Genomic DNA, 22394 nt, shown 5'->3' with positions numbered 1-22394 from the left:
ACCGTACGCGCTCGTCTGCACACAAACATGACAGGACAGGACACAATGCAGACGTTTTATCGAGCAGCGTACTTTGTAAAGCCTCCTCGGCGTCTGCAGCTGCCAGAAAACAGCCGGACGGATGAGGAAAGACGTCTCGCACTGAAAACCCCAGACGCTGTTCAAACAACCTGCTGTTATCTGTTAGCTAATGGAGGCTGGAAGGCCCGGCGGGCCAGGCAGAACCAGCCCAACACAGCATCTCCACGCCGTTTCACTGGAAGTCCTGCTCATCCCGCTCAATGCATTTTCTAATAAAAGAGGATGATTCTTGTTTAGTTTTTTCTGTTTTGCTCCAAAACATTCAGCATTTGATGTCTGAGATTTGCGCAGAGGCAGAGCTCACCTTTAGAAAGACATCAGAGAGAAGTGAAGGGAGTGGGTGGCATTTCCTGCACAAAGGCTACGCGTGTAAACTGACAATTATCTGCTCACACACACTCCGGCTGTGTGTGTGTGTGTGTGTGTGTTTTCCCCTCATTTTCTTTCTCTTATTTATTTAACTGCAGCCAGTTTCAGTTTCGGCTCATGTGTGTTTCTGGCTGATCGGACCACAGATCTCATCACCTCTGAGTGGTTCTCCCTGCAGGAAGTCCGCCTCGGGACAGGAAGACGTATAGAGGAGGAAGGGAGAGCAGGACGGATGAGGAGGACAGACATTTCCTATTTTGAGGAGAAACTTAAAAGACACACTGGATGTGTGTTTCTCTTTATCATCGAATGCTTCATTTAGCCTCTTTTTGGCCTCCAATCTAAAAGTTTGAACTGTAATCCAGTTCAGTGCATTATTTATTTTCTCTCTGACCTGTGAGTCTCTGCTCTGTTTTCACACACACCTGGCTCCTCCACAGCCTCTCTGCTCGCTGCTAACTTTGCTTTGTGTGGACGCCATCGAGCATCGCAATTTCATGGATTAAAATACGCTACAATAAGACGTATGAGTCACACAGCTGCAGGCAGAGGAGGTAATTGCCTGATTGTAATCAATTTAGTTCAGCAGGTCTCAATTTCATACTTGCTCACAAAACGCACGTGGGATTTGTTTCATACTTTCACACGATGGATTTACATTTCACTTTAGAATTCCAACAGCATCCTCGGAATCAATACTGCTGCGTGCGCAGAGCCGGTGAAGACAGCGTCTGGTGTTGCCCTCCTGTCGTCACTTCAAGGAGAAACGAGCCTCCCCGTGATTCAGACTCCGGCCTCCGACAGCAGAAGCCTCCTGCCCACCTTTCATTAAGAGGTGGCCCCGTTCGCAGGGACAGAGGAGAAGAAAGCGATGAGTCAGACGCCGGCGTGCCGAGCCCGGCGGGCCTCGGAGGAGCGGAGTGTCGGAGGGATGCGTGCGAGCGCATGCAGCTGCCGGCTAATTATCAGCCGCTGCCTGACAATGGCTAAAAAAACAACGCTGCTGCGTTGGTCTGATACTTTTCTCAGTTGAAGGAAGCCTTGAATGAGGGTGAGGTGAGTGAATCCTGCAGCTCCCTGTGATCAGTGTCAGAGTTTCAGAGGACGGATTTGGCAGGTGGCTCTCATGAGAACTAAATCCATCCTGTTTCTGTGGCCTGTGACCCGGGAAGGTTGAGCATAGAAATCCAGCCGTCCTCCCTCAGATCTCTTTATCCAAAATGCAGATTAATCTGTGTACAGCTGACGGTCTCTGGGCCTGAGGGATCACCTCCTCAGTCCTTCTCTTTTTAGGATCAATAGATCTGAAGCCTTCTTATTTTTGGAGCGTTTGTTTGGAGGACGGATGACGACTCCCTCCCTGAAATCAGAAATCCCCCGAGCCGTCACACCAGCGGGCCGGTGCCCGGCGCCCGGCCCCCAGAGCCCTGCCGCTGGCGCCCGGCCCCCAGAGCCCTGCCGCTGGCGCCCGGCCACGGCTGATGTAACATCAATCAGCCCCTTTTAGCCTCGGCGGCCGCGGCTGGAGCTGCTGGCAGCTTTAACGGCTGCTCTCACGCCGCTTTCTCAGAATCTCGTTACTTCAAATCTGCATACGGATTTAGGAAATTACCTCCATGTTGTCTCACATAATCTCCACACTGTCATCTGGTGAAGTCTGCTTTCGTTTCTGCTGCCCTTGAAACCAATAATTGTATCTTGATGACAGCTGTCCATCACAGTGGTGATCAGTTAATTTTCCTAAATATCATATACCTCTTGATTAAACCAGTTTTTTACACAGTGATCTCTGTGTATTTTCTCTCAGTCTTTGGAAATCATGATTGCATTTTTCTAAATTTGGAGCTCAGTAAATAAAAACTGTATTTTTCTTCTCTCCCGCGGTGAAACACCAAATTTGCAAAGTAGCCATTGGCAGCTGTGTTGGCCGAGGTGCGAGAGCAAACCAATGATGTGATAACGGTGAAGAATGTGAAAAATGTGACCATTTTAGTCAACATAATGAAACCTAAGTGAATAATTAAACTGCAAAACCTTGCCTGAGGAAAGAACGGCCAACACAAAACTAATGCACGTTTGAAACAATGTTTAGGTGTTTTTGTTTTTTTGTTTTTTTCGTGAAATTGCCGGGAGTGTGTAAGCGCCGCTGATGCTCCTGATGGGGCCTTGCTGTGGGAGTTAATTGAACGGGATGGATGGGAGCCGAGCCAAAATCTGAGCCCAGCGAGGGAGATGACACTCATCCGCCCTCCTCCTGCTTCTCATGTAAAACTCGGCGCGAGCGGTGGCGGTGCAGGAGAGCTCAGAGCGGCGTTCGGCGGCGAGAAGGGCTGGGAGAGGACCGGCGGGTGGAGGAGTGGAGCTCGGCTGTGGCCGAGGCGGGAAGCTGCCACTGCAAACGGATCAGATGCTTCTGCTCACACAAGTGTGAGAGTCCTGATTCACCTTGCCTCTCACACCACCTCCACCTCCGCCTGTCTCAGATGTGGGTCTCGGGTGGTGCTGGGAAATGAAGGGTCTGCGGAGTTTGAGGAAAGTTTTCCTGCGAGGCGTCTCGAGCAGAGGGAGGCGGGCGAAGAGCACAAAACACACAAACCAGCAAAGCTGAGTGAGGGGATTTACTTCAGTCTGGCTCGGGGCTGAAACTTCACCGTGAAGCCAGAAGCAACAGCCTGAGTCCGACTCCGAGTCCAGTCTGAGCTCAGCGTCTTTTCACCAGATCCAAAGAGCAAACATCACTTTCAGCGCCAGTCCACGACGGCTTCCTCTCAAACCCGTTTCACGCCTGGTTTTTGGTCGAACTCAGTCAGACTTGATAGAAATCTCTCAAAAACGTATATTTGATTCTTAATCTGTCAGCTTTTCATTTCTTCTTCACCTGCCTGTATCAGAGCCACAGAGGATTTCAGTTTCCCGTGTATGGGAAATTCAAGGTGTTGCAAATCATCACTTAGATTTTTATAAATGAGAATACGTGCAGTATAAACCAGGCGTGTCAAACAGAAGAACCCAGGTTTTAATTTTTAAACCGACACTCAGGAACTTTTCAACCTTAATAAAACATTTTAATATCTTTTGTGATGATACTTCGACTTACAACTAGTTGAATGACCCTCTGTCACGGCCTGAGGGCGTCAGTATTGCTTTCACTCGGACTAAACAGCTGTGAGGAGGGTGGTAGGAACCCTGCACACTAAAAAACTCCACATGTGCGGACTGCTTTACGGCATGCGTCACATCATGATATAACATTGTTTAGCCATCATTAGATTCATTACCTCGTCGCTATCCGTCCTTCACACAGCCACTGGAAACAAATGTAGGCGAGTTCAGTCCGACAGCACGCCACCGGGAGCAGCATTTTACCACGCCACGCGCTAGTCCTCATGGGAACTGTAGTATTCCTTCAGGCAAAACACTACCGCTTTGTCCACTGGCGCCGCCAAAATCAACGAAAACTGAAAGTTCCTTAGTGTTGCTTTAAATATAAATCTAATTTTAAAGATTACTTTGGCTCTGCTGTACCAGTCCAGTCCACTCCAGATGACTTGGAGCTGAATTTGGCAACTGGAATAAAATGTCTTGACAACACCAATATCAGTTGTTAAATACAATACATGAGATAGAATAATGTGTACATACGTGTTATGTTATAGGAAATGTATTATCAGATAATATGTATATATGACATAGATCTGTGTACTAGCAATAACCTGCTGATCACAGAATGATTTCACTTTGATAATTTTGATTGACTATTCCCTGATATATTTTGAAACTGTAGCAACACCGTATGTTTTTTAATTAAATTCTAGAAGACTTATTATATTTAGAATAAAGCATCCGATGCCTCTTTTTATGCTTTTCGAAACTGTGCGATCATCCAACGATGCAATAAAGTAAATTTAAGAAGTCAGAGATGTTAACAGACTCAAACTCTGATCATTTGGTTTGATGAGGTGACAGCGTTCTGCCTGTTATCACGTGCCAATCAGCAGCCAGGAGGCAGCAGAGCCAGTGGCATGCGGTCAAGTGACAACTTATCTGCAAAAATAATATTTACATGTGGATATTTATCATCAGAATGTCTGGATTGGCGTATTTCCCCCCCGTCAGACAGTGGAAGTAAAGACAGGCAGCTCTGAACTCCACTGCAGCTTTCCTCTCTCGCTGCTTTTCCACCTGCAGCAGGCTTTTCCCGTGACAAACACACTCTTTTAGCTCAGTGTCAAACTTCTTCAGCTTCAGATAAAAAAGATTTTTTAATTTTTTTTAACTGGATCTGCATCTGTTGCGTTTAACTGTCTCGGTTGTAGGCATGAAGCAGCCATTTCACAGCGAAAAAACAGCAAAAGCACAACCTTCCAGCTCCCAGTGTGAGCTCCGCTGGAACAGTTTGCAATGTCACCAAAGCAATTTTAAAAGCGATTTCACTATTTTCTTACTTTAATTTGTTCTCACTGCATTTCTTTCTCTACGTTCTCTTCTACAGTTCAGTTCTGAAACGCAGCACACCATTAATGATAAATATGAATTCTACTCTGCATTTAAAGCTTATCAACAAGGATTTTTTTCTATAAAGTTCAGTCCTGTCAGTTTTAATCGTATTCATCACAATTTATTAATGGAACACTGTCAACTGTTAATTTTTGAAAATTGTGATTAATCGCAGAATTAGGGGTAGAGCTCGTAATTGGCTCAAAGAAAAGAAATATGAGAGAAAGCTACCGTAATTATCCCGTCACTGGGACTTCATTGTTCTTTCATCCCTGTGGAGTCCAGGTGAATTATGAGGATTAAATTCTTCATTTGAAGCTTGAAAATATTACAGACACTCTTCTGTGGTGTCGATGTTCTGGACTGATCTACAACCGAAACAGTAATATATTGTGTGTATTGAGTTGACTTCCTGAAAGCAGTACATCCATTTCAAATAAATCTTGTAAATGACCTTCTGTGACCTTTAAGGAGTCCGTCCTTTACCTTCTTCTGCTGCTCACTTCTCAGAGCGCCGGCCTCCATCGACCAGACCTTTCTTTGGGATCGTTAGAGTGAAAGGTGCTGAGAGCAGAGCGGACGAGGCTCCTGCTGAGCAGAGTACCAGCTCCACCTCATTTCACTTCCCGCTGGCTGCTTGTAATTTTTTTTTTTTTGGCTTCATAAATTTAATCTCGTTCCACTGCGTTAACCTGGATTAGAGCAGCCGCTAAATCCCCCGGGTGGGTTTGAACGATCACGGATTCAGTCCTGGTATTACCTGCAGCCGCCTCGGGCTCTGCCGCCATGCCGCAGTGTGATCGCCGCCGGCCCTCGTGCTCACATGTTCAAACCGCCTCCTGCCTGTGGAAGGACCAGCAGGCTCGGTCTTCATGAAATGAAACCTCAACATGAGCAGCCGAACCAGGAAAACCTGTGATTTATAATCTGAAGTGAAGAGTTTTTGCTGATTACATCCCACCGTGTGTGTGTGTGTCTCTGTTCAGGCGATATATAAGATGGTTTCCTCTGTGATGAAGATGCCTGAAGACGAGTCGACGCCCGAGAAAAGGACGGAGAAGATCTTCAGGCAGATGGACACCAACAGAGACGGTAGGCTCGCATGAAATCTCCGACAGCCGTAACGAATTTATGTTTCTGAACAGACTGATCAGACTTCATTAATTATCACAACGCTTCTTTCCTGTTTCCTTGATTTGCTGTTTCATTTCCCTTAATTCTGAAACCGTAAAACAACTGGAACCAACGCTTTCCTTTCCTGAAACATCTCCTCTTTCGTAACATATCAGCTTCTGGTTAAAGTGAATCTCAGATTACGGCCATGAAATCTACAGATGTGCCCGAAACACTGATGTTATTTCCCATGCTGCTCTTCACTTCAGCCCTCACCATTACTGCCTGGATCCCCCAATAATCTGGACAGGCGGACGAGCTCACCGCTTTTATTTCATTTACTTTCTACATTTATTCCACAAATACCAGACAGCCAGTGGTGGAGGAGCGCCGCCCTGCTGGTGGAATGAGAGCAGGAGTGTTTTCAGAGTGTGACGGTCCAGAGAGAGCAGCAGCGGCCTGTGTTCACCTTGATCATGTATGGAGCCGCTTGTCACCGTCAGCTGGCCGACAGCTGCTGTCATCACACACACATACACACACACACGCCTGCCTCCTCCCTCACACCTGACCTCACACCTCTGACACACTCCACACACACACCAGTGCACCAACACCACCTTCACACAGCATCAAAGAGCAGGAAGCTGACAGCAGTGTGTTGCTCAACACTGCCATCTGCTGGCGAGGAGAGAAACGGCACGAGGACGAGCTGCGTTTAGCCTGCAGTCTCTCGTCCTCTGTCAGCCTGTTCGCAGTCTGGTAACGGTGTGTGTGTGTGTGTGTGTGTGTTGCAGGAAAGCTGTCTCTGGAGGAGTTCATCAAAGGAGCGAAGAGCGACCCCTCCATCGTCCGCCTGTTGCAGTGCGACCCCAGCAGCGCCGGACAGTTCTAAAGCCGAGGCTCCAACAAAACCCCTGTGAGTAACGCCGAGCTGTCCCGCCCACCCCGCTGCACCCAAACACCACACAGACACCAAACACCGCGCAGTCAGAGCGCTGTGCTTCCCTGCTCCGGAGGTCAGGGGTGTCAGATGAACTCTGCTGGAGCTTCTTATCATCAGTCAGAAGAGAAGCAAAGTGAAGCTGCAGAGTCTGAGGCCTCCAGTGGAGTGGAGTCGTGCAGCGTGACGGACCGGCCTCCGCTCAGTCGTGCTGAGTTGGAGGAGGAGGAGGAGGATTAGGAGGAGGAAGACGAGCGAGGTCGGGCTTCGGGAACGAAGGTGTTTCTCCCACGGAGGCTTTCAGCCTCCCGGGCCGAGAGCTGCAGGGAGTCTATTTGCGAGAGCGCGGCGGCGCGGGACGTGGGAGAGGTCATCCAGCGCGTCACCGGCTTCAGCGGCTGATATAAGAGACGGCGTGGGAGGGAGGTGGCCTGGTTTCTCTGGAGCAGGAGCCGCTGCTGGTTCCACTGTGGAGGAGCAGTGAGTTCAGCGTCCGGGGGAACGGCTGTCGTGATGAAGATAGGAGACAGAGGAGGGTTGGATCAGACTCCTTAAAGACTGACTGGCAGTTCCAGTCCTCTTTAATGTATAGTCCAATTTATTTATCCACTGATAACTAAAGATTAGTCAATATTCATTCATAGAAATTCAATTTCAATGCTGATATACTCCCCAAATCAAACCTAAAACAACCTGAAAAAGCCTTTCTTGTGTTTTCTACACTAACCACCAGCTCAGACCCCGTCCCTCCCAGAGCTCTGAGCTCTGGAGGACTGAGAGCTCTCAGAGGGCCTCCAGTCCTCTTCAGGAGCTCTCGATCCGTCCTTCATCTGAGCAGCCGTGACATTCAGAGCTCTCAGTCCGCTGTGGACCCCTGCTGGGATCTCACTGAGCTCCACTCCCACTGGAGGCTTCGCCGCTGTGATCAAGGAAAACACTGGTTCTTTATGTTTTATTGGGTCCAGTTTATTAGAGGTTTAAAGATGATGTTCCATTCTCGTGTTTGCTCCTGAACGCACCAGGCAGTCCTCTGACTGTCAGACACGAGGAGCTGGATTCTGTTGGATGATGTGGGTCCCGGTCCGACCCTGACGGACTCTCTCTCTCTCCTCCTGGTCTCTGCAGCGCCGACTCGGTGACCCCGGATTGCCTGAGACTCTCCACTGACGGAGCAGACTGAAGATGAAGGATGACAAGATGACGACGACGACGAAGGAGGCAGGCCTTCAAAATGTACTGAGGACTTTCAAAGATGGAGCCACCCCCCCTCCCCCCCCCCCCCCCCCCCCCTCCCCCCTCCCCCCTCCTCTAAACTCTGTATGTAGACTGACCGGTCTCGCCGGGGCCTGAAGCCCGCCGGCTGTCCTCCGCCCTCCGGAGTCCTCCAGGTTTACAGTAGATGGTGTACATATGCAGTCTGAGCTGGAGTCTCGGGGTGTTTGATTGGCTCGCGGAGCCGGCGGCGCCGCGGCGGACTCGGTGTGGGTGAGATGGTCTGTCCCTCTCTCACTCCTTCTTTCACTCTCTTCTTTTTCTACCCTGATACTTGTGTACGTGCATTGGTGTACTTTCTTTTGATTTGTTTTTATTTTGAAAACTCTCCTTCCCAACTGCGATCCGGGGGACAGCTGGTCGTGCGACTATGCATCTTGGCCTCCGTCTCTCGGGAGTGCGGCGGAGCGCGGCGACGTCCGGGGCGAAGCGTCCCTCCGTCCGCCGCCCGTCCCTCTGCCGCCTCTCCTTCCTGTCAGCACGGAGAGAGGGAGGCGCCGCGCTCCAGCTCCACGTCAAACCAGTCACACTCCACCAGTATTTGTAGATAACTTCGAAGCGAACCCAGCTGTAGTGCGGACCGCTCGGCTCAGAACAAACGTCGTGAAGTAATAATAATATTAGCTGTTTTATTTAAGCCGGATATCCAGCATGCCAAGCGCTTCTCTTCTTCTTCTTTTTTTTTCTCCCACTCCTTTATCATGTGAGGATCCGCGTGCATGTGACTACGCACGCACGCACGTACGTGTGTGTGTGTGTGTGTGTGCTGGCTGGCTTTGTGTGTTGGTGTCGTCGGTGTCGTGACGCAGCGGGGACCAACGCCACGCACAAACACCTGTACATACCGAGGTTTCTCTCTTCTCCCGCTCTCCTGAAACCCACGGAGAGCAGCGTCCGCAGTTTGAATGTGATCAGTAACGGGGGGGATTTTAGTGACCGGTTTTAAAACGTGGAACTTTTATTAGCGAGACGGGCAGCGTAGCATCCTGACGAGGGGACGAACCCCGACCTTCACAGCCATCAGCAGGTGAGAAGAGTGCGGTCAGGGCGAATGCGGCGGCGTCTGAAACCTCCGGACGATCCCTGCAGAGCAGGAATGAAACGCCCAGTAATGTCAGAATTTCAGCCGTTCCAAATGTAGTGAAGCCAATAATGTGAGGAAATAACTGAGAATATTTTTTCCAACATTCCAACAAGGAGTAATATTTTATAAATCATTTCTAAAAAAAAAAAAGAAGCAACAAATATTGTAATAACACATAAATACAGCAGCATTTATTTTAAAAAAATGAAAGTTTTTTGCAGGTTTTGTACACTGAGGATAATACTTATTACATTATTGACTTTATTACATTGAAAAGAGTCAAAATGATCACATTATTGGTTCATGCACCAGTAAATCATAGATTATTTGATCAAGTATGAGAATTCCAGTGACTAAGAAGAACTAAGTGAGAGTAATTTAACCTGAATGAATCAGAACGCACAGTGACCACAGCAACGCTGCGCGGTGCAGTTTGTCTCCTCGTCTCTGGTTGTTATTATAAAAACTGGGGAAAAAGTGACATTTGCAGCCGGTCGGTCTCCTGAATGTACCCGAGCACAGCCGCCCCCCTGCCCTCCCCCTCACAGCACCCACACCCCACCCTCCTTTAGAAAAGCTTTGAATGTTCAATTGTATAACTGCTGTTTTATTTTATTTTTTAAGAAAAGAATTTTAAAAAAGATGCAGACCAACAAACAAAGGAGAGAATCACAACTACTGCAATGATACTGTCACTATGTTGCTTCTTTCTCTCTCTCTCTTTATAGTTTTTTTTTTTTTTTCCATTGAGAAAAACAAAATCTGTGTCAGGTGTAACAATTCTGTTAAAACACAAAATAGCATCTTGTGATCAAGTGCCAAATATAAAGAAAGAAACAGTATTGTATAAATTTCTACTGTACAATTGTTATATGTTGAACAAAATGTTTGTAATTGTTGCATTTTGTAGGTTTTGTATGGTATCCTGTATTTTAGTGACTTCAGTTTTTGGAACACAGGATTCTGTTTTTTTGTTTTGTTTTTGTTTTTTTGGTCAATTTGAAAAAGGCAAGAAATAAATTTACAATATATTGTGTGCTAAGTATTCATGTGGCGTGGGAGGTTTGATTTAGAAGCTGCTCTTGTGTACAAAAATGTAGCGTTTGTTTTTGAATTATTTTACAGTGGCAAACATTTCATTACATTTTCAGCTGCTTTTGCACCTGATTTTAGCAGTTTTGTTTTATTCCAGCATTTCAGACAATTGTTACATTTTAGAATAGAATCACATTAAAATTTCTAAGAGTGACTAATATAAGCACAGAACAGATGAAATTCTTCAAAACACAGCAAACACTGTTTAATGGGCGGGGCTTTAGAGTCTTACGGCCACAGGAAGGAAGAACATTTGAGGCATTTTCTGTTCCCAAAGTAGTTTCGTCTTTTTTTCTCCATTTCAAACTGTTTTCCCTCTTTTAGAAATTCTAGTAATTTCAGCTTTTTTTTTAAATCCTAGAGATAAAGTTGATTTTATAAAGGACTCCGGTGTGTAGATAAAATAGAAATAGTATAAAATGTTTAGATATAATTCGCTGAAAGCTTCATGGAGCCACAGGTTGAACACCCCTGCACATCAACTGGAAGACAAAGTCCATCTGAGGAGAGGCAATATTAAAACAGTAAAAGTTTTTTTTCTGTATCAAAACTGTGACAACTTAAAGGGGACATATTATGCTTTTTCCACTTTGTGAAGAGTTTCTTATAGTATGTGTTGCCGTAGCCTCATTATGACGTTCACATTTGAAAGCCGTTTCCTCCGTCTTGCTACACCACATTTTTGAAAATGAAACTAAAGCTGAAACGGCCGAGTTTGAGTTTGGCACGCTTATCCTGAAATAGGCGGATTTAACTCCTCCCCCTGACTGTGCCCCCCACCGTGTGTGTGTGTGTGTAAGAGAGAGTGGGCGTGGTCAGATGTGTTCAAGTGCATTCTGGAAAGTAGGCTCTGAAACAGCCTGTTCTGAGGAGGGCTCCTCAGACTTTTTAGACCACTGAAACTCTGAACAAACTTAAATACTATGTTTTTTGGGTTCTGAGACCTATATGATGGGAATGAAAAATAGCATAATAGGTCCCCTTTAAATCCTGGTCATTGTCGAAACAGTGAAAAGCCTACCGTTAAACATCGATGCTATAAGTAGAAATGCAAACTTTAAAGACAGAGAGACAACCAACTTCGTACAAAACTATATTTATTGACTCATTCAGACATCTGCATCGGTCCACTGGTGAGCCTCTGAGGAAAACTGGAAATTCAAAAGTCATAAAGACCGATGACTGTAGCGACTCCAGGAAGAGGAGAAAAATAAAAACAATAAATACATGCAGGAGGAAGTGGAAGAGTGTAGGAGCATCCCGGAGACTGGCAGTCTTCCTCTTTGTGAAGCCACGGTCGCTGTGCTGGTATTAACATTCAACACACAGAATGAGAACCATCAAGACTCATTCAGTTCCACTGAAAAGCAACACACACACACACACATCTAAAACTGTACAAGAAGATGCAGAACTTCTAATGAAACAGGGTGATGGTCTAAAAAAAGAAAAAGTGTTCTGGGTCAGTTTACACCTCTCACAGTTCAGAAGTCAACTCCGATCAGCTGATCAATCAATCAGTAAATGGAAGGATTTTCCCCACGTCCGCCAAACGTGGCGCTCCAGGTCCTCCTCCCAGCTCAGCGCCGAGGCCCCGGTTTCCAGCTCGTCTCGGTCCAGCGCCGTCTCCAAAGCCTGTACAGACGTGACTTCCCTCCACAGTCTGGAGAAAACAAAGCAGCCGTCAGATCTCCGACAGAACCACACGCAGCGAGTCGGCCGAGCCGTCCAGAGTCAGGACGAAGGTGTCCTCGTTGCAGAAGTGCTGGATGACGTTGTCGTCCATGTTCACCAGAACCCTGAGGAGGACGACGGTGAACGATCAGGAACACGATCTGAATTTTTTTCCTCTGGATCACTTGTGCAGAATTTGAAATTTGCTCTTTCTTAAAAAGGGTTTGAAGCATTGGGCTTTCTGGAGTCGTTTAAAGAGTGTAAAATGCAGCCGGTCTCGTTTCTCTGCATCTTCACTCACCCTTTCTTGCTCTTTTGGTAAACCTTGGTCATCTTGCCGACGGGCACGGCGTATTTCTCAGAGATCTGTGAGGCCAGAGTTCAGGTTAAACATGTCAAACACGCCGCTCACACACTCTCTCTGAATACTTACGGCCTCCATCAGGGCGGCGAGGGTCGGGGAGTGAAGCATCAGGGCATCGAACACCTCGTCGGACTCCTTCCTCACATAGAGGAGGACTGGAGGAGAGACAGGTTCGGACATGAGAACCGCTGGAAGCAACGAGAAGTCAGGAAAACTCAGGAGACCTTCTACCTTTCTGCTCCGCCTCTCTCTTCAACTTCTTGGGCTGAGGCGGAGAGACGTTCTCCTCAGGAACACTCAGCGCTCTCTTCATCAGCACGGCCCTGACGGACGCAGACACACACGACAGCGTGTCAGATCAATACGCACACACACAGCCCGACTCAGGAGTGTGTCAGGACACACTCACCCGTTCCTGCCCACGTCGGCGGCGTGGAAAGACAACACCTGAAACAGGAGGAGGAGATGCAGGTACTTCTGGGATGGTTCAGGGAGTGTGTGAGAGGCGGCGGCCGCTCACCTGGCCCGCCCGCTGCAGGTTCTCAAAGTAGACGTCTGGGATGAAGAGGACCGGCTGGGAGTCCAGGTCCGGCGTGCTCTGAAACGGCGTGCTGTCGGCCTTCTTCGCCGCCGCCGCCGTCAGCTCCGAGCCGACGTGTTTCGCCGCTGCAGACGGGAAACGGAGATCAGCACCAGAGAAGACGTTCACTCTGTTTTACCCGTTTATTCTGAACAGAGACGAAGAAAACCTCTGGGTCGTTTCTTGAGCTGTTTCTTCTCCTCATCGCGGAGTTTCCTCTCAGCTCCCTGAAACACACACACACACACCAGGAGAAGGCGGTCAGCGTGGCGTGGCGACTCGCCGCCGGCCGGGCGGGGCTCCCAGCGCCGTCACCTTGTCGCAGAAGACCTTGATCTGGCTGAAGGCGCGGTGGATGGGCCGCCGGCTGCCGCTGTTGTAGCTGTAGGTGTCGATCTGGAGCAGCAGCGGCGTCCCCTTCACGCCCTTCTGCGACGAGAAGTCCGTGCTCAGAGAGTTCACCGAGAGGAACACCTGGCCAAGGGAAGGAGAAGACGGGCCTTATGGGTAACGCAGGAACCGGCTGTCCAAGTAACCAGTCACCGTTTTGATAGAAATAAACGGTAACTGGAACCAGGATCAGGAAACATCATGACTTTGCTCCATTTTCACCTCGCTTCAATGCACCAGTCTCTCTCAGGTGTTTTCCCTTAGCGTGAGTCACGATTCGGCTTGGTCATAAGGTTTCCTGTAATTTGACTCACCACAGACTTTGTTTTGAACCAACTGAAAACGAGCAGTCGCTCCTCAACTAGTCGGGACGAGTTACCAAGTCAGACAGATTCAGCGGAAACCAACAGATTCAGTGGAAACCAACATCACTTCCCCTCTTCCTGAATGTGGGATGGAGCGCGGCTTACTCCGAACCCCGTCTCCAGTTCAGCAGAATAAACTCATTTATCTGTTGACAGAGTCAAACGACACCAGGGATCCCAAATCCCTGTAAGCATTCAGGAACCAAAGACACCCAACTCTATTTCAAGCTGTTTGAAAACCGCAGTTTTCTCTTCGTAATGAAAATAAGTGCATTCATGCGTAATTTTCCGACAGCGCTACAGAACAACATTTAAGCTTTAAACCCAACGGACTCATGAAAACACAGCAGTGACTCTGGAGTCGGCGTGGATTTCACTCTGGATCATCAGTCGCTGTGTTTTGTTTTGTCATGAACCCTTCAGTAAAGCAGCTTTCAGAAATGTTAACGTTAAACGTTAAAATCCCTCTTTCACAGAGTTAAATGCTTTGAAACTAAAACTGGATTCAACAGGTTTACTGGGATCACAATAGGATATAATCCATTACTTTCTACCATAAACAGCATTTTAAGGGCACAAAAAGATTTGAGTTGGCAGATTAATCTCATTCAGGAAGCCTGATTAGTCTCCTTTATGAACCCCATACAGGACACTCACTGAGCTGCTCTTAAGGACTTTTTTCAATCAGTTTAAAGTTTATATTTAATAAAAACCTGCTGGGAGGTCCAAAGATCACAGCTGAAGCTTTAAACAGGCTATAATTGCCACTACACATCTTCAAAACGCTTTAACAGTCCTGATGACATCCTGATCACCACATCGTCGTAGAACAAACAGAAGCTTTAATTGTGCCGTATTTACATCTGAGATGTATTTGTGGGCTGAGCAGCAGGGTAAAGTCTGCATATTGGATATTGATGAATACTTTTTAAGCTGAGTGCTATGAACAGGCCGTTTATGACCCATGACTGTTTAGCAAGTTCAGATAAACTTCATAGTCTGAAAAGTGCCATAAAATGTAATTTGTGATCGATCCTTGTTTAGTTTACTGATTAATTAAATGTAACAAACTAACATCTGCCATGTGTTGTGGTGTAATGTGGTAAATATTTCAGTTTTTTTTGCACATTTCACTATGCTCTTCACCATTTTCTGCAGTAACTGGTGTTCATGTATACTCTGCACCATAACGAAGAGAAAACTAAAATGAAAGGTTATTATGGTTCTATTTTAGAGGCCTGAGCCACTGTCGATAGAACTGAGCGTTATGTGGTCCCAGAACCAAAACGAATTTGACACAACAAATGTAAACTGTGTGTAGACGTGGTGTGACGGACTGCTGACCCTCGCTCGTGCTGTGCACGCCCCAAAAACGTTTCTCATCAGACACTGAACCGTGTGTGGATTGGCAGAGTTTTCCTTTTAAACGGCTTTCCAGTGTTATGAGATTTAAGAAGCGTCCCTCCAGGTGTGCTGGAACCTTCAGCGACGGCAGAAACTCTCATGATTAATGCCAAATCACCTGAACATTGTTGACTTGCGGCTGGAGCTGCCGAGCCTGTTGAACTGGAAGACTGGGCTGGAGTTTACACAGACCAATAACGGCGGGTATTCCAACAGCTTTCCCACTGAGCGGCGTCAGCGGCGTCGTGTCTGAACCTGCAGGGGTGACGGCCGGTTGTTGGAGAGGCTCCGAGCGCCGCACGCTTACATCTCTCCCCGAGCGTCACCGTGCTCTACCGCCTGTTTGCGCAGGAGGCCCGCTGCATTTATGGACGGCACCGAAACGCCACTTCACTGCGAAGCCTCGCCCGGAATCTCGGCGCTCACGCAGAAACAAGCCGTCCCCTTCCTACGAGAAGGAGGCTGATGGTTGCCAGGCAACAGCTTCCATAACGCTAAATATTTAGGTATGTCCAATCAGACTCGGGTCCTGCGTGTTCTGGACAGAAAAGCCACAAACCAACTGAACCAGACTCAGCCTGCATCCGTCACTTCAGCTGAGAGCACCAGCAATGTCAGAGCTAAAGCCACGATGCTCAAGAGACGATCATTCACATCACATCTGAGACAAAAAAAATGTAAATTTACACCCAAACTGAGCTCATATTTCATCCTCTGAACTACCAGCGTCCATAAATGTGTCGTATCACACAATTCATAAAAATTCACGACCATTAAACGCTCATGTTTTATTGAAGCACCTTTCACAGCTGAGATGCCTGAAATAAAATATTGATGAGAGCGATTAACAGCAACAGCACCGTCCATTCACATCAGTTTTTGGTGTGATTCCACCTGGAGCTCCTACCACAGCTTTCCGTATCACGATGTTACTTCAGGAACAGTCTTCTTCAGACAAATGTACTCAATATTGCCAAAAGTATTTGCTCGGCTGCCTTCACGATGCATGGCATGTTTCTGCTCTCGGGCTGTGATAACTCCGCTTTAGAATACATGTGAAATATCAGGCAGATGGAAAAGTAGGAGTGTTTTAGGTACACTGGATCTTGTTAGAGTCAGCATTACTGTATTCACCATTCAGGTTGGAGCAGGTCAAGCTGTGACAGCACGTCTCCTGATGCTGAATCATGAGTGTGAGCTTTATTTCCAGGGTGATGTTGAAGGCGCCGTTTTCCATCTGCTGCAGAGCTGAAGCAGCAATAATACGCTACAACAGCACTTTACTGCATTCAGGCATCGACAGCGTCCTCACATCTTTACTGACCTAGAGACCAGTTCACGGTTTGTTATCCAGTAACCATTTCCCCACAAACCTGAAAAGCTACAAAGAACCATCTTGTTGTGGTTTTGTTTGAGGAAAGTGTTCAAACTGATCCCAGAGTCTAAAAATGGGAGCAAAACAGAGGACTCTATACGCATGTTTTTTTGTTTTTTTTTGCTTACCTTTGCCACTTCGCTGACATCCCATGTGAAAGACACGGCGTTGTAGGCAATTTCCTCAATGTTCCCGATCGTGCTGATGCTCTCCTTGTAGTCGGCTGCGTGTGAAGCGAGGAGACAAAGGAAAGGCGTTTCAGTCGGAGGTCATTTTCTCAGAAATGAGAACAACAGATTCTGGTATTCAGACAATAATTGAGATAACATTGATAAAAATGGCTTAAATATACGATCCAAACTTGGTGGGTAGTATTATAACTCCCGCATGCACAGAAGTAACATGCAAACTCCACACAGGAAGCTTCCAAACTCTAACTGCAGACCCTGTCGCTGTGAGGCAGCGGTGCTAACCACTGCACCGTGGCGTGGCCCTGCACACACGAGTGATTCATTTTTTAATTGCAGGTTATTCTCAAACCGGTGACACAGATCACAACACGACACAAAGTGTTTCATTTATCTAAATCTAAAGTTCACATCCAAAGCCCAGCACATTGTTCGAAGGGACCGTTCTCATTGACTTTATTCTTCTCGGTGGTGTTTTGGGTATAACGTCAAATAAACCCATCAGTCTGGTTTCTTTAAGAACCAGGTGGCCCGATTTGTTGGCACTTGTTGACTCATGAAGGAAAGAGCTCACCTGGAGCTGAAGAATCACTAAATCTTCCTCCGTCAGTCTCACTGTTAAAACGCACAAAGATCCTGCTGAAACAGCCGGGATTTTATATGAACTGAGAATGAGAAGCTTGTACATTAATAAACAACTTTGGCTTCTCACAGTAAACGGTTTTAAAATACATGTTTTTTTGGCCACCAGAGAGATTTGCAGTCAGGATGGATGGGAGAACGCCTCAACATATCTGACCAAATCCGCCCTCTTCTCAGAGTGACCACTGCCGCCTCAACGCAGAAAAACACTTCTAATTCTAAGTACTGCAGGTTGAGAACAGTCTGCAGACCACGGGTGTCAAAAATGAGGCCCGTGGGTCAAAATCGGCCCATAAGAAGCTCCAATCTGGTCCAATGATACTGCCATGAAATATCTCTCCGTCATTGATCTCAAACTATCCTCAAAGCCTTTCTGTCAGGGGAGTTTGTACAAAAGTGTCGAATCCAACAGCTGTAGAAGTTTTTGGGCATTTGACTGTGTTTTGCAGCAGAAAGTTTAATTAAAATTGGCTTCATGTTGAGATTTTCAGTGGTAATGGTGAGGCAGTCTTGTGGAAACAGAAATCTTTTCATTATGTATACTCTGTGCCACAATAAAGACAAACTTTAAAGTTTAAATTTTAAAGGCTATTGTGGCTTGATTTTACTGGTCTGGTCCATCAAAGATGAAAATGAACTTAATGTGGCCTCGGAACTAAACTGTGTTTGAAACAACTGCCATCCAATAAACTCTGTAAAGGACTTCCTGCAGTGGAGCCCAGTAAAAAGAGATGGGACTTAAACCGTCTGCTGGTCCTGGCTCCACTGTCCTGTGTCCATAGGTTTTTTGCGTAGAAATGGTCGCCTGACATACCAGGTCGGTTATGCTCCCTGCGTCACAATAGAAATCCATTCACCCGAAGATTCAACTCAAATGAATGAAATTCCCGTAAAGCGCAGACTCTTCATGTATTACTTGTACAACATCTGTCTCATTCCACTGAATTCTCCCACCACAGGTCGAGGCCTGTCTCCTGCTGACGGATCAGGATATGGCTGCGGTCCAGGCCCCCGCCCACTCCCGCTAACGTTCATGCAAATGCTCGCTCATTGGCTGCCTCTTCACAGGATTCCTGTGGGAACTGGGGATTGACTGTTATTTTAATTGTTTTGGATTTCACCCGAGGATACGCGACGGGATCCTCCTGCAGCTTCGTGGCCCGCTGACTAAAAGATCTTACCAGTAAAATGATCTTACCAATGTCCAGGACTCTCTGCTTGGCAGTGGGCTGGCGGGAGTGCCAGTACCTCCAATTCCTCAGCTGCTCCTCTTTGCCCTTGTCTTCTCCAAAAACCACCATGACGACACTCTGCAGGGGGGAATGTAAAGAATCGTCACTCCATCAGAGTCCATCCCCGCTCCAAGCCGTCCGCCCGCGCTCACCTGCACGACAGTGTCCCGTTCGGAGCCGTCGGCGTACTGCTCGCCGCTGGACGCCCTTCTGGATGGAGACGGCGCCGCTCCGCCGCCCTGGGCGTCGTCCTGGGGCGGACACAGGGAGGATCTGAAGCCCAGGTCGCGCAGCGTCAGAGCGTAGAACTGACCCCGGTTCAGATAGATCATGGGACCTTCGTCTTGGCGCGGCCGCAGCGACATGCTGGCGTCCAAACTGTAGTGGAACCTGCTGCTGGGAGAAGACACGACTGTGAGGGAAACATCTCAGATATGCAACTGAAAACAGTGATTGGAAATAAGTATGGTTTTTTTCCATTTTAAATACTATTTTTTTTTTTTTTTTTAAATCCCAGTTTGATGCGACGAATGAGACCAGAGTCATCCGGAAAGACAGCATCCTGCAGCAGCTTGGACTGGATCAGCTCCATGAAAACGGTGCAGACAGTAAGGAGAGCGGTGAGGAGCACTCCCCCCTCTTACAGTTTGGCTCCAGGCGTGTCCCTTTCTGTGTGGAGTTGACATGTTTCCCTGTACATGTGTGAGTTTTGACACAATCCAAAGACGTTCCCGCGAGCTAAACTGGTGACGATCGTCCCCGTGGGAGTGGATGAGGGCGTTTCTCTCTCTTTACTGTGTGATGGTGCCATGGACCTGGGATAACTACACCCCCCTTTACAAACCCAAACTTGGATGAATCAAATATAGAGGAAAAAAGAAAAAAAGGTCCCATTCACTTAGATCAGGGGTGTCAAGCGTAGTGAATGTGCGGATTATAATTTGCCCACCAAAGTGTTTTGGGGTTGTTGGATTGTGTATTTGATGAGTTTGATGAGGGGGAACCAAAATACCATCCACTTCCATTGTGTCCGTCCCGAAAACCTTCCCCGACTCACCTCTGAATAAACAACAGCTCGCCCTCACAAAAAAAGTAAGTATGCTGTTTGAAATGACTAATGAATTGCGCTAAATGGGCCAATTTGCTAAAATGTTGAAGTATCGCTTTAAGGCCCGTGGGCCAAAACCAGCCCACAGCAGTCTTCAGCAGTCTGACAAACACTGCAACACTTCGGTGGCTTTGACTCAAAAATAAGTCAACGTTTCTCTTGAGGGCTCAACTAAGATCCACTTAAAGTCCTGTAGTTATTTTCTAAGTTGATTTTGGTCTTCTTGTGGAATTTGTCAACAAAAGCATAACTTTCACGCACTCGTGATGTTTGCATTGTGTTCAGACTGAGTTTCAGTTACTTACGCTGAAAGGATGGAGTGGGAGGCATCAATTCCTGCAGAGGGACTTCTGTGGTACACCTGCAGAGGTACGAACACACTGAGATTCAAACTTCCCACACACCGCCATGCAACTCATGTGAAAATCCTTGAATTTAAATCTCTGTCTCAAATAACTGGTCTGACCTCTTTTTTCAAGGACTCCCCATACGAGCTGTCCAGAGAGCTTCGCTGGTCGTTTTTAAGGCCGCCGCTGAGAGCCGAGCCGTAGCGGCTCTGCTTGTAGACCAGCCTTTTCTCCTCTACGGGGTCTTCTTTGTAGGAGCCACCACAGTCCAGCACGGCAGAGTGGCCCTCTGTCGTGATCAGGGGGACCGGCACGCCGTCTCCACCGTGGACCGCTGAGACACTGCTCGCCTCAGACTTCAAGCTGTGATGTCCCACGGTGCCGTAGCTGCTGGAGAGGTTGACGGGCATGGCGGTCAGCGCCTGAACGTATTGGTTGAGTATATCCCGGCTGGAGCGCCTCTTGAGCTCCACTGCAGAGTAGTCAGCGGGTTTGAAACCACTGGTGGCACACTTTGTTTCTCTGGGAACCTGGCAATGCTAGAGCCAAGACAAAGAACAGGATCAGAAACTGAGCTTTACTGTTTTGGCTCTTGAAAGTCAGGGCCGTCAGACCTTGTAGTAGTCGTAGAGCAGCCCCAGAGTGGCTGCGCCGTCCTCGTCTCCGTTGATGCTCATCATGGCCTTGGTGGCCGCCGTCAGGGGGTTCTCCACGTAGTTCCTCCACGCCTGGTCCTCGCAGCTGAACACCCTGCAGGAAGGCGCCGACGCCTCGTCTGGTACCGCTATCGGCTGCCGTTTACTGGGAGAAGACAGACGAGTCAGAAGAAGCCAGCAGCTTGGCCCCGGGCTGTTTCTCACCGAGCAGCAGAGTCTCTGCCAGAAACATGTGAGGTGTGTTTATTTAGGCTCACTTCTGAGGAGTAGCTGCTTGTGTACATCACAGTTAACGAACAAAGCAGGCTCAACATGATGTCAATCCTTTTATACTTTCACAGCCCCCAGGTGACCTATTAAGCCAACAATTACATTTATTTAAAATATACCAGATTCAAAAATTGCCAGCAATTCAAATATTTTAAGTTCTGTTGAAAAAAGCAAAGACAAAATCCATTTAGTCTTTTCTGTGATCATGTCAATAACATTTTAATTCACAAACTTTATCAGTTTAAATAAAAGCTTTAGACTTTGAAATATGCAATTATTTTAAGCGAAGAGTAAAAATGTAATGCAAATGGTTTTCTCTTACCTGTCCACATCCATGTTGCGTCCAGCACCGATGTTTTTAAGGATTTGCTTGAAAAACTAGGCTTCCCACCATGAGCAGGTTCAAATTGTGTAAAAGCCTATGCCAACAGGAGGAAGCTCTAAATAACTTCTCCAATAAAAAACACAGATAAAACCATCCGTATCCTCGTCCTACAAGTAACTCCGCACAGACAGACTTGAATCGCACACGAAGCACGTGCAGGGCTTGTAATTTGTTTGGAGTTTAATTGTCAGAGAGGCGTGAGCTGTGCAGCACCTGAGAGAAACCGCCCGGATGACTGGCTGGATGCTTCTACGCAGGTGGAACACTCAGGCGCCATTGGTTAATCCCGACCACAGAGGTGTGCCCGTCTGTTTCAGACACAAAAAGTGTGTATTATACCCAACAGAGCACTCAGTCTGTCATATAAGTTAATAAAGAACAGAATAGACTCCAGTAGAATAGAATAGAATAGAATAGAATAGAATAGAATAGAATAGATATAAGATTTTGGTCTCTGAAAAAAAGAAAAAAAATAGCAAGAAATAAGTGTAAAATATAAGATGACAAACATGCAACATTTTCACTCAGTACAGCACTTACATCGACAGACAGAGTTAAATATAGTTTTACATAGCACTTCATGAAGTTCATATGTACAGTACTGCTGGAGAAAAGTGAACTACCCGCAGTACTATCAGAATGAGTTGAACCCTGACATCTTGTGGTGGGCAGCCAGTCACGCAACATGTCGACAAAGACTCTCATTACACAAGTTTGGAGAGAAAACTCCTTCAGTTAATCAGAGAGTATTTGCAATTAATCATTTTTAGTATGTTTTAAAAAGTTTTCCCAGTTCCATAAGGAGTAATGAAACTGAAGATGCCTTTCAGACTATCAGAAACTCTGTCCCCACAAAGCAAGACGAAAAAAAAGTGTCGTTTCTGACAGTAAAAAACAATATTTAAATGAGGCTATTTTTGAATGGTCCTTAGCCTAACCCTAATCCCAACCCTTCTGTGT

The 22394-nt window shown here is 47.0% G+C and overlaps 2 protein-coding genes across 5 annotated transcripts in view; one reads left to right on the top strand and one right to left on the bottom strand.

Moving 5' to 3' along the window:
• Positions 1 to 10404, top strand: part of LOC115396433 (neurocalcin-delta A) — a 61062-nt gene extending 50658 nt beyond the window's left edge. Inside the window, exons 4-6 of one of the 2 annotated variants that reach the window (XM_030102310.1) lie at positions 5934 to 6039; positions 6858 to 6979; positions 8129 to 10404. In XM_030102310.1, the coding sequence (XP_029958170.1) occupies positions 5934 to 6039; positions 6858 to 6955 (204 nt within the window). In that variant the 3' untranslated portion in view covers positions 6956 to 6979; positions 8129 to 10404. Of the gene's footprint in view, positions 1 to 5933; positions 6040 to 6857; positions 6980 to 8128 lie in introns of those variants that run through there. The other variant, XM_030102311.1, reaches the window with a different exon arrangement.
• A 1136-nt stretch (positions 10405 to 11540) lies between these two features.
• LOC115396549 (grainyhead-like protein 2 homolog) lies at positions 11541 to 21582 on the bottom strand. Of its 3 annotated transcripts, none has more exons than XM_030102459.1 (15): positions 21372 to 21582; positions 20738 to 20924; positions 20243 to 20662; positions 20082 to 20137; positions 18821 to 19064; positions 18635 to 18746; positions 16735 to 16829; positions 13388 to 13546; positions 13242 to 13299; positions 13013 to 13158; positions 12902 to 12939; positions 12724 to 12815; positions 12562 to 12647; positions 12430 to 12494; positions 11541 to 12117 (listed from the first exon to the last, which is right to left on the bottom strand). In XM_030102459.1, exons 1-15 carry the CDS (start codon positions 21383 to 21385, stop codon positions 11964 to 11966), a joined length of 1926 nt encoding a protein of 641 aa, XP_029958319.1. In that variant the 5' UTR covers positions 21386 to 21582; the 3' UTR covers positions 11541 to 11963. The 3 variants fall into 3 exon arrangements, with proteins under 3 accessions (XP_029958319.1, XP_029958320.1, XP_029958321.1); XM_030102460.1 differs by having other exon boundaries at positions 18821 to 19061; XM_030102461.1 differs by having other exon boundaries at positions 11973 to 12253.
• Positions 21583 to 22394: the final 812 nt, after the last annotated feature.

The sequence above is a fragment of the Salarias fasciatus genome, chromosome 11 (genome assembly GCF_902148845.1).
Source record: "Salarias fasciatus chromosome 11, fSalaFa1.1, whole genome shotgun sequence".
Classification (NCBI taxonomy): domain Eukaryota; kingdom Metazoa; phylum Chordata; class Actinopteri; order Blenniiformes; family Blenniidae; genus Salarias; species Salarias fasciatus.
Note: the sequence above shows the minus strand (reverse complement) of the source record. Positions and strands in the feature narration are given on the sequence as shown.

Excerpts from the sequence above, each read along its gene's own strand:
- LOC115396549 (XM_030102459.1), bottom strand. Across the intron at positions 16,830-18,634 it reads GCAGAGAGTCCTGGACATTG|CCGACTACAAGGAGAGCATC; the intron begins GTAAGATCATTT and ends CTTCACACGCAG. Across the intron at positions 12,118-12,429 it reads TACCAAAAGAGCAAGAAAGG|ACTGTGGAGGGAAGTCACGT; the intron begins GTGAGTGAAGAT and ends TGTTTTCTCCAG.